This window comes from Hypanus sabinus, chromosome 11 (assembly GCF_030144855.1).
Source record: "Hypanus sabinus isolate sHypSab1 chromosome 11, sHypSab1.hap1, whole genome shotgun sequence".
In the NCBI taxonomy this organism is placed as follows: Eukaryota; Metazoa; Chordata; class Chondrichthyes; order Myliobatiformes; family Dasyatidae; genus Hypanus; species Hypanus sabinus.
In genome coordinates, this window is record NC_082716.1 from 51,079,896 (window position 1) to 51,094,371 (window position 14,476).

Consider the following 14,476-nt stretch of genomic DNA (forward strand, 5'->3'; position numbering starts at 1 on the left):
GTTGGTCAGTAAAACTATTGAAAATCTTTTCTTTGTTCTTTTGTCTGTTAAATAAAGGTTCACGTGAATTAACATTTCACAGATTTTTGTTTTTATTGCATTTTGGAAAATATCCCAACTTTTCTGGAAATGGGGTTTGTAATTTGGCAGGAGGATGGGAACTGGAGTGACAGGGCTGAGGAAGGAGAAAATAGAAATAAATCAGAGATAGCATGCAACACAGATGATAGAAAGGACAGGCAGGAGATGAAGCATAATCAGTGGGATGAGTTACAGAGCAATAGAGGCGTGGTGCAGTTAAAACAGAAAGCAACAAATACTGGACTGAAAGTGTTGTATTTGAGTGCATGCAGCATAAGAAGTAAAATGGTCGATCGTGAAATTCAGCTACAGATTGGCAAGTATGACATTGTTGCTATCTCTGAAATATGGCTAAAGGATGGCTGCCATTGGGAGCTGAATGTCCCAAGGATATACGGTGTATCAGAAAGATAGCTTAGTAGGCAGAGGGGGTGGTGTGGTCTGTGTATAAAAATAATGTTAAATCATTTGAATGGGATGACATTGAATCGGAAGGTGTAGAGTCTCTATGGGTTGAGTTGAGAAATGGCAAGGGTAAAAGGACCCTAATGGCAGTTGTATACAGGTCTCCAAACAGCAGCTGGGATGTGGATTACAGTTTACAGCAGGAGATAGAAAAGATCAATGGTTGGGAAGTTGTTGGAATCGATTGTTAGGGATGAGATTATGGAGTACCTGGAGTCACATGACAAGATAGGCCAAAGCCAGCATGGCTTCCTGAAAGGAGAATCCAGCCCGACTAACTTACTGCAATTTTTTGAGGAAATTGCAAGCAGGATAGACAAAGGAGATGCAGTAGATTTGGTGTACTTGGATTTTCAGAAGGCCTTTGACAAGGTGCCACAGACGAGGCTGCTTAGCAAGATAAGACCCCATGGAATTACACGGGAGTTACTAGCATGGGTGGAGCATTGGCTGATTGGCAGAAAACAGAGAGTGGGAATAAAGGGATTCTATTTTGCCGGTTACCAGTGGAGTTCCACAGGGGTTGGGGCGACTGCTTTTTACAATGTATGTCAATGATTTGAACTGTGGGATTAATGGACTTGCAGCTAAATTTGCTGATGATACAAAGATAGGTGGAAGAGCAGATAGTGTTGAGGAAACAGAGAGCCTGCAGAGAGACTTAGATAGTTTAGGTGAATGGACAAAGAAGTGGCAAATGAAATACAATGTTGGAACGTGTACAGTCATGCACTTTGGTGGAAGAAGTAAATGGGCAGACTATTATTTAGATGGGGAGAGAATTCAAAATGCAGAAGTGCAAAAGGACTTGGGAATCCTTGTGCAGGATATCCTAAAGGTTAATCTCCAGGTTGAGTTGGTGGTGAAGAAGGCGAATGCAATGTTGGCATTCATTTCTAGAGGTATAGAATATAAGAACAGTGATGTGATGCTGAGACTCTACAAGGCACTCGTGAGACCACACTTGGAGTATTGTGTGTAGTTTTGGGCTCTTTATTTTAGAAAGGATCTACTGACATTGGAGAGGGTACAGAGAAGACTCACGAGAGTGCTTCCAGGAATGAAAGGGTTACTTTATAAGGAACATCTGGCAGCTGTTGGGATATATTCCCTGGAGTTCAGGAGAATGAGGGGACATCTCATAGAAACAATCTAAATGTTAAAAGGCCTGAACAGATTAGATATGGTAAAGTTGTTTCCCATTGTAAGGGAGTCTAGGACAGGAGGGTACAGCTTCAGTATTGAAGGATGTCCATTTAGAACAGAGGTGTGGAGAAATTACTTTAGTCAGAGGATGGTAAATCTGTGGAATTTGTTGCCATGAGCGGCTGTGGAGGCCAAGTCATTGGGTACATTTAAGGCCGAGATCAATAGGTTCTTGATTAGCCAGGGCATCAACATGTATGGGGAGAAGGCAGAGGAGTGGGGATGACTGGAAGAGTTGGATCAGCCCATGATTGAATGGCAGAAAAGACTCAATGGGCCAAATAGCCGACTTCTGCTTCCATACCTTATGGTCTTAACTGTTCAGACAAGTAATTGGATATATTTAAAGCAGACTTTGATAGGTTCTTGATTAATTGCGTCAAAGGTTTGGCGAGAAGGCAAGAGAATGGGGTTGAGAGGAATGATAAGTCAGCCATGATGGAATGGCGGAGCAGACTCAGTGGGCCAAATGGCCTAATTTTGTTACAATGTCTTATGGTCTCATAAATTGTGAACTGGACTACCTGGTCAGTGAGTGAATCAGAGCAATTAGAGAGTGAGAACATAGACAAAAGTCTGTGTGGTGTGTATAATGCAGAGCAGGAAGACGTGCCAGAGAGAAAAAAGGAATAAAAACAAAACGGCTTAAGCCACTGTGACATGTTCAACAGATCCAGATGGGACCTTGCAGAGGCTGACTGGGTGAAATTGTTAGCAGGGAAAAGAGCATCTGCCAAGTGGGAGGCTTTTAAAAATGCAATGACAAGAGTTCAGGGCATCCATGTTTCTGTTGGGGTGAAGGGCAAGGCTGATAGGTTTAGAAAACCCTGGTTGTTGGGATATTGAGGCTCCAGTTGAGCAAAAAAGGCATTATTGCATATGCATTCATTACATATAATTGGAAACTAATGAGTTTATTATCTTCAAGACGTGTAGGAGAGCACTTAAGATAGAGTTAAGAGGGCAAAAGGCAGATATGAGAAAGATTTGGCAGACAAGGTGAGGCAAAATCCCATGAGATACTAGAGTCATATTAAGAGGAAAAGAGTTACTAGGAAGAGATTGGTTCCCATTAACAATTAGCATGACCATGTGTGTATGGAATCAAAGTAAAAGAAATGTTGAATGAATATTTCTCTTTAGTTTTTACTGTAGAGAAAACAATGGGAGTTAATGAACTGATTGGTGATGTCTAGCACCACATGCAAATTAGGAGGGAAGTTAGTATTGGAGGCTGTAAAGTGCATTAAGGTGGGTAAATTCTGGGGCCTGACCTGGTGAATTTTTGGATCTTCTGGGGAGCTAGTCAAGAAGTTGTGGAAGCCCTTGAAGAGATTTTTGCTTCTCACTGTTCACAAGTGTGTTTCTGGAGGGCTCCAAGTGGCTATTGTGGTGCTATTGTTCAAAGAGGATAGCAAAGACAAGCTAGCAAACTATGGGCTAGTGAGTCTGGCTTTGGTGCTGGATAAGTTACTGGAGGGGATTATGAGGGATATGATCTACCAACATTTAGAGAGATAGGGTGTAATTTGGGACAGTTAGCACGGCTTTGTACTTGGGACATCAAGTTGGACAAGTCTCTTCAAGTTCTTCAGGGAGGTAATCAAGAGGTAGATGAGGGTATGGCAGTGAATGTTGTTTATAAGATCTTTTGCAAGATCTTTAACAAGATCCCTCTTGGCAGGCTTGTCTGGATCCAGTTAAAGATAGCTGATTGAATTCAGAATTGGCCCAGCAGAGGATTATCATTTCTTGTACTGGAGACCTGCGTCTAGAGGTGTGTCACAGGGGCCAATGCTAGCATCTTTGTTGTTTATAATTTATATAAACAATTTCAATGTAAATGCACATTGATATATGTACAAGATATAGTTAGTGCATTTGCGGGTGATAATGGTTTTGTAGACAGGTAGAAGGTAATGAAAAATTACCAGGGATTTCCATACAGATCAAAGTGAGGTATCGCATTTTGGGAGATCAAACCAGGTTCGGGCATGTACAGTGAATGATGGTGCCCTGGGGCATGTTATAGAAGAGAGAGTCCTAGAAGTGCAAGTGCATAGTTCCATGAAGCAGCATCTCAGATAGACAAAGTGGTGAATAAGGCATTGGGCATGCTGTCAGTTTTCCACGGGTCTTTAAGATTAGGCCCACACCACTGGAAGCTTTTTCAGCGTGAGGTGCAGCATTATGGTGAGAAAGGTTGAGAAGCTGTGTTGGGGCATTGATGAGTCTGCACTGGTTCTGGATCAGATATGGATCTGCATGCTTAGTAATGCTTATAAGATGGAGGCAAGTGTATGAGGATAGCCGTGTTTAGAAAGGAGCCTCTACAATCCATCTCAATTGATAGAGATCAGAAAAGGCCTCTTATCATGGTTGACACAGCTTCCTAGATATCCTTAAAAGTTGTTGCACATTCAGGATAGCATCAGTTGTGCTACTGTTTCATTGGGATCCAACCTGTGATTCACAGAACAGCTGTTTGACCGCCTTAATTGTTGAAGTGCATCCTTAAGTGTAATAGAGGCAAGGCAACCAATCTGCCCCAGCTGCTGACTTTTAAATATTATTATCAGGCTGGATGTCTAATATGCCACACATTGTTCAGGTTTAAGCCTAGTCAGCTGGGTTTCCTTTTCAAGAAACAGAAAAGCAGAATTTACGTACAATTTTTCTGTGTTGTCTGAATTATATGCTTGTGAAGCTGCTGGAAGCAAGTTTTTGATTGTACCTGTACCTCACAATAATTATGCATTAAACTCAACCTCATTTAAGCTTGAGTGAAAAAGGATATCTCTGAAAAGCAATACCCAAAGTAATAAGAACACTTCCTACTAGCCCAACAAACTATCTACTTCCTACCATTGGTTATCACCTTCTACCAGCCCCATTCATAGCCTGTCATCCCCCATCAATTTAGTGCAACCCCTTAAATTAGGGATCTGCCAATCTCCTTTCCAGAATTGTTTGTAATTACACTGTGAGACATTGATTATTGCTATAATCCACAATGTTTTGATCTCTTGATTGCAAATGTGTCACAGTGGGAGGCTGCTATATTGAAATGAAATAATATGCCAACAATAGAGGTGACCCAGAGATGTACAAGGAAGCAGAGTCACCAGATTTCAAGAATATCATTGAGCATACAAAAAGCAAATGCATTTTTGGGACATGTATTTTCAGGATAGTGCTATCATGATGGAAGCAATGGGCATTATGCTTCAAGACTTTTTCTTATTCTCAGAGTTCAAATTTGCTTCTCTGAATTTTTCTAAATATTTATACAGATCAAGCACTGGTGATCAAAGTTCTTTAACTTACAATAGTTCTTTGAAAAATTCCATATATATTTTCTAAAAGGTGTGATGTAACTATTCAATACAAAATTAGAATTGATTTAATTCTAAATAAATTAATCATTAGATTATCAGTTGTAACTGATTTTACAAAAAATTGTTAATTTGAATTTGCACTGAACTTTCATAATGTGCAAATTGTTGAGGATGGATATTTAGCGAGGAGCACTGGAAAAATGATTGGAACTTGGTCTTTCATGTGAAATTTGTTTTAAATTTTGTAGGCAAAAGCTGAAAGCCCTGTGATAGAGCCAAATATCTGGACTCCTAAAGCAACAGTAACTTCTGAAAATGGAGCTGGACATTTGAAGATAGGACTAGAGCCTTACAGCACTACAGCATCACAAGGTCAAGCTTTTCTCACTGTTAACACTGTTAAGATTGAGCATTTGACTGATGATGAAGATGTGGATGTCTTGGATGAAACAGATAGTGACTGTGATGGAATTCATAAGCAGAAAGAAGCAAAAGCTCAGTTTGATTCAAAGACAGATGAACCCAAGGCGAATAGCCACAGTGACAGTGTTTTTGAACTAGATGAATCCCTGCTTATTTCTTCCACTCCTGCTATGACCTTGCAAAAATGTTATCAGATATCAGACACACAGGAAATATCCAACAATAGTAACACAAATGGTAGCAATACTGACAGCATAAAGTCCATGATTGATGAGAGTAAAGAAAATGAAACACCATTAAAAGCAGCAAAGGAAGACACAAATTGTGAACCTGCTCCTGATGCAATGAGTGAAAAATTAGCAAAGCAAGTACCAGAATTTCTAGAATTTAATCATTTAGAAGAAAAGGAGGAATCTCAAAATGATATCTGTGCATATAGTGTGGCAGATTCAGTTTGTGAAACGGAAGTGGATGAAGAGAACTGTGACAGTGAAGAAGGAGAGATATTGAAACTCCCTATACAAGAAGTTGTACTAGACAGAAATATGATCACAGAAGATGAGAAGCAAGCTATTCCTGAGTTTTTTGAAGGACGAGCATCAAAAACACCTGAACGTTTTCTAAAAATACGCAACTACATCTTGGATCAGTGGTAAGAGAAACTTATGTTTTAAACCTATTTTAAAAAATGTTGATAATATGTAGAGTAGTACCATTTTAAGATAATTGCTTTGTTACTTATTTGAAGACTGCACAGACAAAAATATAGCTGTTTTCTATTTCACTCTGAATAAGCTGCAACATTCTGAATTTGAAGTTATATTAATATAACTTTATGGAACATAGAACGTACTGTTGAAGAGTACAGCACAATAAAGGCCCGTTGGCCCATGATGTTGTGCTGGCCTTTAACCAAGGTAAGTCTAACCCTTCCCTCCCACATAACCCTCTATTTTACTTTTATCCATGTGCCTGTCTAAGAATCTCTTAAATGTCTCTCATGTTTCTGCCCCACCGCCTCTGGCAGTGAGCTCAAGAATTGTTATACTTCGTGTGTATAAACAAAATCCTACCTCTGACATCCCCCATATACTTTCCTCCTAAAACTTTAAAGTTATGCCTCTTCAAAGCTTGATTAGAAGTACTTTTAAAATTTATTTGAAGCAGGTATGCATAAATTGACTTTTTGAATTGAAATGTGAAAATTTTTGGTAAAAATACTTTAATGCATCTATCAATTTGAAGACTGAAAGTAAGAAAATAGGAAGAACAGTATTTCTTGAAACTTTCCATAAGTGTGTGTGTGCTGGTGGAGTCTTCCATAAGTATACCAGTGAAATATCGATTAGTAAATTTTACTCTGTCAAGCGTTAAGCGCTTGGGAGAATTTTCATTTAAACCATCTCTTATTTTTGTCTCAGTTGGGATTTCTCAAGTCATGCACCTCAGATAATCTGGTGCAAACATTTACTCATATGCTGTATTTCTGAAGCATTTTGAAAAGTACTTTGGTCATGCTATCGCTGCATCAAAATAGCTTGGCAAGAGGCAAGTGCAATCTGGAGTACTGTACTACAGTCAGAATGTGTAGATGGATAATATGTTTTCTTCTTCCAGGGACAAATGTAAACCTAAATATTTGAATAAAACATCAGTGCGTCCAGGTCTGAAAAATTGTGGAGATGTCAATTGCATTGGACGGATACATACATATTTGGAACTAATTGGAGCGATAAATTTTGGTTGTGGTAAGCTTGTCCTATGTTTCATATAAGAGATAAAGATTTTAAAAAATGCTTAAGTTTGATATATATTTAGAGATACATTTTACTCGTTCAGGGTGAACTAACTTGAGCAGAGAATTTCCTCTGAAAAATAGTTCTCATACTTTTTTATGATTTCAACATTTGAGACAATATCAGAAGTGTTATTTTTCCCAGTCGTCTTGGTTCTCCATTCCTTTTATAAATTTGTATTTTTATCTTAATTCTATTGGATTTTAAGCCATTCACAATTTATTTTCATAAATATAGTATTTTTTTAAATGTACGTGAATAAGTGTGTTTGGAAACAAGTGAGGATTATGTGTATTGAAATTGACAGCTTGTTGGGAAACATACCAACTTCCTCCGATCTCAAGTGTATCAAATAATGTACAAGCAAACACATCATCCCTCCCTCTGGAAATTCCTATAGGTTAATCACTCAGCAGTATTTATCTAAGTTAATATGTCTATGAGTTTTTTGGACTTTGTGCAACTCAAAAGTGAATGAGGTGAGCTTGTCCTATGTTTCATATAAAGAATTAGTGATCTATTTTCCTAATGCAGTGAGCATTAATTTAGAAACATAGAAAACCTACAGCACAATACAGGCCCTTGGTCCACAAAGTTGTGCCAAACATTTCCCTACCTTAGAAATTACTAGGGTTACCCATACCCCTCTGTTATTCTAAGCTCCATGTACCTATCCAAAAGTCTTTGAAAAGGCCCTATCATATCTGCCTCCACCACCGCTGTCAGCAGCCCATTCCATGCACTCACCACTCTGCATAAAAAACTTAACCTTGACATCTGCTCCGTACCTACTCCCCAGCACCTTAAACCTGTGTCCTCTTGTGGCAGCTATTTCAGCCCTGGGAAAAAGCATCTGACTATCCACACGATCAATGCCTCTCATCGTCTTATACACCTCTACCAGGTCACCTCACATCCTCCGTTGGTCCAAGGAGAAAAGGCTGAGTTCACTCAACCTATTTTCATAAGGCATGCTCCCCAATCCAGGCAACATCCTTGTAAATCTCCTCTGCACCCTTTCTATGGCTTCCACATCCTTCCTATAGTGAGGTGACTAGAACTGAGCACAGTATTCCAAGTGGGGTCTGACCAGGGTCCTATATAGCTGCAACATTACCCCTCGGCTCCTAAATTTAATTCCATGATTGATGAAGGCCAATACACCATATGCCTTCTTAACCACAGGGTCAACCTGCACAGCTGCTTTGAGTATCCTATGGACTCAGACCCCAAGATCTTTCTGATCCTCCCCACTGCCATTAATACTATACTCTGCCATCATATTTGACCTACCAAACTGAACCACTTCACACACACTTTGAGGAGAAACAAATCCCGTGAGAAATGATTCCAGAACTGGAGGGAGGACTAACTCCTTTGGAGTTCAGGAATTTGAAATTACCACATATCTTGTACTTTGAAGCTTTAATTTGAGTCTTGCTGGCATGTTTTGTTTGAGAATCATGATGAGCAGCAGCAGGAGTAGAAATTACAGACCTCTGATTCCACAAGAGGACAGAATCATCAAAGAGGTGTCCTTGATGTGTCCTAACTCATTGTCTCAGAAGTCTCAAGATCATGGTAAGATTGCCAGCCATTGGAATAGGACTTGTTCACAATTAAATTTTAAGGCCATTCTCTACCATTACTGTCAAAGTTGCCACTGGCTTCAACTTCCTTACTTTAGGAGCTTTCCAAGTAAGGATGTGAGGCTATAACTAGCTACAGACTGGCACGTATGTTGTTGTAGGCATCACTGAACCCTGGCTGAAAGAAGATTCTAGTTGGGAGCTTAATGTCCAAGGATACACATTGTATCGAAAAGACAGGCAGGAAGGCTGATGGTGTGGCGTGGCTCTGTTGGTAAAAATGAAATTAAATCATTAGAAAGAGGTGACATGGGGTCAGAAGCTGTTGAATCATTGTGGATAGAGCTAAGGGTAAAAAAAAACCTTGATGGGAGTTATATACAGAATGCTAGTAATAGTAGTAAGGATGTAGTCTACAAGTTACAATGGGAGAAAGAAAATGCGTGCCAATTGGGCAATGTTACAATAGTCAAGGGGGATTTCAATATGCAGTTAGATTGGGAAAATCGGGGAGGTGCTGGATTCCAAGAAGGGGATTTTCTGGAATGCCTACAAGATGGCTTTTTAGAGCAGCTCATGGTTGAACCTACCTAGGGGTTCAGCTATTCTGGATTGGGTGTTGTGCAATGAACTGGAATTGATTAGTGAGCTTAAGGTAAAAGAACCCTTGGGGGCAAGTGATCGTTATAGGATCAGACTTGCCCTGAAATTTGAGAAGGAGAAGCTACTATTACAGTGGAGTAAAGGAAATTACAGAGGCATGAGAGAGGAGTTGGCCAGAATTGATTGGAAAAGAACGCTGGCAGGGATGACGGTAGAGCAGCAATGACTGGAATTTCTAGAGCAATTCAGAAGGCACAATATATATAAATCCCAAAGAGGAAGAAGTATTCTAAAGGAAAGATGACATAACTGTGGTTACCATGGGATGTCAAAGCCAAAGAGAGGGCATACAATAAAGCAAATATTAGTGCGAGGTTAGAGGATAGGGATTGGGCAGATGGAACACAGTGTCAGGAAGTGTACGGTCATGCACTTTGGTAGAAAAAGTGAAAAGAATGACTATTTTCTAAGTGGAGAGAAAATACAAAAAAACTGAAGCACAAAAGGATTTGGATGTCCTTGAGCAGGATTCTTGAAAGGTTAATTTGCAGGTTGAGTCTGCGGTGAGGAAGGCAAATGCAATGTAAACATATCAAGAGGACTGGAATAAAAAGCAAGGATGTAATGTTGAGACTTAATAAAGCACTGGTGAGGCCTCACATGGAGTATTGTGAGCAGTTTTGTGCTGCTTAGAAAGGATGTGCTGAAACTGGAGAGGGTTCAAAGGAGTTTCACAAAAACAATTTCAGGATTAAATGTCTTGTCATAGGAAGAGCATTTGAAGGCTCTGGGCCTCTATTCACTGGAATTCAGAAAAATGAGTTGTGACCTTATTGAAACCTATCAAATAGTGAAAGGTAAACGTGGAAATCTGCAGATGCTGGAAATTCAAGCAACACACAAAATGCTGGTGGTACACAGCAGGCCAGTCAGTATCTATAGAGAGAAGCACTGTCGACGTTTCGGGCCGAGACCCTTCATCAAGACTGGTGAAAGGCCTTGATAGGGTGGATGTGGAGAGGATGTTTCATATGGTGGGATTGTCTAAGACTAGAAGACATAGCCTCAGAATGGGGAGCATTCTTTTAGAACAGAGATGAGGAGGAATTTCTTTGGCCAGAGAGTGGTGAATCTGTGGCTTTCATTGCCACAGGAAGCTTTGGAGGCCAAGTCTTTATGTATATTTAAGGCAGAGGTTGATAGATTCTTTATTGGTCAGGGCATGAAGGGATATGGGGAGAAGGCAGGAGATTGGGGCTGAGAGGAAAAATGATGAAGTGGCAGAGCAGATTCGATGGGTCAAATGCCCTGATTCTTTTCCTATATCTTATGGTCTTAAGGTCTTATGCCAATGATAGTTAAGGCATAAATCACCTGGAATATTCTTCAAATGGCATTATTTGCATTTCATCAACATGCAGCTGAGATATAACCACACAAAGAATTTCATGTAGTGTGTGAAAGATTGTAAGGCAGCTAATCTTGTAACAGTCTTGTCTTCCCTGATCTTTTTGTACCTCAAAATTGTCTATCCAGAAACAAGAAAAAATGTTGTAAACATTGCTGTTGTATCCATAAGAGGTCCAATGATTTGGACCAATAAGCAAATACCCTTTGACTTTGAGATGCTTAAATGAGTAGGCTCAGAGCTGAAGTGATCTTGTTGCATTAAAATGTCATACAATGTAGCAACAGACGCAGCATATCCACTAATCTCATTTACAAGCTCTTGTTTAATAGTCCACAATGCCTTTGTGCTTCAAGTGTTTGTCCAGATGCTTTTTAAATGTTGAAAGAGCACTTCCCCTCATTACCACCTTAGGCAGTGCATTCTACATAGAAAAAGATGAAGAGCATTTGTGGTTCCAAGGAGGAATGTGTGAGACCGGTGCAGCGTGAGTAATGCTCATTCCTGCCTATGATGTGCTAATTATTGCAGAGTTTCTTTGGGCTCCATCCATCCATTTTACCTGAGAACCTCACTGTCCCCAATTAACTCCCCGATACAAACCAGTCAGCGTTGCATTCACAGCTCCTTAATGGTAGGTGCCAGTTCATGCCTTGACTTTCAGCACATGTGAGAAGCAAATTACTGTGGACTAACTAAAACCCAGCAAGAAGAAAGTAATGGGAACAAACAATATTCAAGTGAGTCAAAACAATGGAAACCAAATTCACCATGCGAAGCACATAGGTTCATATCCATTTGAACTGCATATTCTTACTTTTCTGATTACTGCTTCATGGTGCAGCATCTTAGCTTCAGCAGAGGTAATGGTAGACTATTCAGATTTTTTCTCTGACTGCTAGCCTGCTTTTGACCAGATGCCATTTAGTTCTAAAGCAGTTTAGAGCCATAAGACTTAGGAGCAGAATTAGGTCATTTAGCCCATCGACTGCTCAGCCATTCCATCATGGCTGATTCCCAGATTCCACAACATCATAACTTCTCTCCATATGCCCTGACTAATCAGGAAATTATCAAGTTCCCCCTTAAGTATACCCATGGACTTGGCCTCCACCACAGTCTGTGACAGAGCATTCCACGGACTTTCTACTCTCTGGCTAAAAAATTTCCTCCTTACCTCTGTTCTAAAGGGTTGCCCCTCAACTTTGAGGTTGCGCCCTCTAGTTCTGGATAGCCCCACAATAGGAAACATCCTCTCCACATCCACCCTATCTAGTCCTTTCAACATTTGGTAGGTTTCAATGAAATCCCCCCCACCCCCACATTCTTTTAAATTCCAGTGAGTACAGGCCCAAGGCTGCCAAACGCTGTTAACCCCTTCATCCTTGGAATCATCCTTGTGAACCTCTTCTGGACTCTTTCCAATGACAACACATACTTTTTGAGATATGGGGCCTATGACTGCTGACAACATTTTTAAGTGCAGCCTGACTAGTGTCTTATAAAGGCTCAGCATTATCTCCTTGCTTTTATACTATATTCCCCTTGAAATAAATGTCAACATTGCATTTGCCTCCTTTACTAAAGAATCAACTTGTAAATTAACCTTGTGGGGGTCTTGTACAAGGACTCCTGAGTCCTTCTGCAACTCTGATGTTTGAACCTTCTCTCCATTTAGATAATAGTCTGTACTTTGTTCCTTTTACCAAAATATATTATCATACACTTCCCAACACTGTATTCCATCTGCCAATTTTTTGCCGATTCTTCCTTAGCACTACCCACCCCTCCACCTATCTTCATATCATCCTCGAACTTTGCCACAAAGCCATCAATTCCATTATCTAAATCATTGACAAATAATATGAAAAGCAGTGGTCTCATTACTGACCCCTGAGGATCACCACTAGTCACTGGCAGCCAACCAGAATTCCCACTCGCTGCCTCCTGCCCATCAGCCATTCCACTATTTATGCCAGTATCTTTCCGGTAAGACCATAGGATTTTATCTTGTTAAGCAGCCTCATGTGTGGCACCTTATCAAATGCCTTCTGAAAATCCAGGTAAATGACATCCACTGCCTCTCCTTTGTCCTCCCTGCTTGTTACTTTCTTGAAGAACTCTAAAAGATTTATCAGGCAAGATTTCCCTTTACAGAAACCATGCTGATTTTGACTTATTTTGTCATTAGTCTCCAAGTACCTCAAAACATCATCCTTAATAATAGACTCTAACACTTTCCCAACCACTGAGGTTAGGCTAACTGGCCTATAATTTCCTTTCTTTTGCTTTCCTGCCTTTTTAAAGAGTGGAGTGACATTTGCAATTTGCCAGTCCTCCGGGACCATGCCAGAATCAAGTGCACCTTGTGATAGATTGTCCTACTTACACTTCCAAAGTGCAAGTTATCAGGTGAAAATCTTTGTAAACAACCCTAGTGAAGAAAGGTTTTCTGAGATGGTAGATTGTCTGCATGAGTCTTCTGGGGATACACCCTTAGCACAAATGATCTCCCCTGAGGTGCATTTCTTGTCATCATGTGCATGTCTGCTACATTAGAGTTTTCAAGATAAGAATGTTTTGGGTTATTATTTGCATCATTATTTTCACACAGTGCTGACTTCAAGACAGTGTTACATACAGTGTGCATTGGTGACATTCATTTTTTTTATTGAATGGCTATTAGATTTGATGTCCTGTGGTCACGTATTGCTACTGCATGTACAAATGGAATGTGGGATGAATATTCTAATGTGATCGCCTTTCTTAAACTGAAGAGGTAGTGAGATTATGTTCAGTCTAGAATCCAGGCAAATGGGATCATACCCTTGCCATTCACTTGGGTATCATACCGCCTTAGACCGTCTCCCGCTAGTCAGCAGATAAAACTGTCTCTCTGCAACCTCAGGCTTCCCAATTATGGCATCCCACAAAGCATATCATTAAATAGAGCAGGATTGTCTGTTCACCGGTCCTTTGTAATCTCTTTTTGCTGTGTTCTGCTGTCAATTTAAATGCTGGAGTTAAATTGATGCGTGCAAGTTATTATTGCACCCAGTCAAGCAGGTTACTCAGAAACAATGCTATTACAAAGCCATTAACTGAGCCTCACACTAACTAGTAGATTTCCTTAACTCTGGAGTCCCTCACTCCACACTGGCAAGTTAAAATTCATCCAAGATATTCTTTTGTCTGGGTTTTATTGCAACTACATTTGAACTTTCCTTTAGGTGGCGCTATAACTCCATTTTTGACATATTCCTGCAGGAATGGTAGGTATGCTGTAGTTGTGCACAGCACATAAAATGTCAAGAATTGGGCTACATTGGAGATAAAACAAAAGACTGATTAAAAATTAGAAACAGTGGAAGAAAATAAAAAATACTGGAAATAGATTTGAGGAGCATCTGTCAAGATGCTACCTCATTTCTTAATATCAGGAACAATGATGCTTTTTCACACATATTAACTAGCAATGGAAAAATGGTTACTCAACCTACTATGATTTTGGGAGGTTATTATATGTGGATTAACAACTGTTTGGATCTGTACTTCAACCTATTATGT

General features: G+C 39.9%; 1 protein-coding gene across 1 annotated transcript in view; it reads left to right on the forward strand.

Moving 5' to 3' along the window:
* Positions 1–14,476, forward strand: part of mysm1 (Myb-like, SWIRM and MPN domains 1) — a 122,290-nt gene that overhangs the window by 56,873 nt on the left and 50,941 nt on the right. Inside the window, exons 8-9 of the mRNA XM_059984320.1 lie at positions 5,339–6,165; positions 7,131–7,261. Of these exons, the coding sequence (XP_059840303.1) occupies positions 5,339–6,165; positions 7,131–7,261 (958 nt within the window). The remainder of the gene's footprint in view (positions 1–5,338; positions 6,166–7,130; positions 7,262–14,476) is intronic.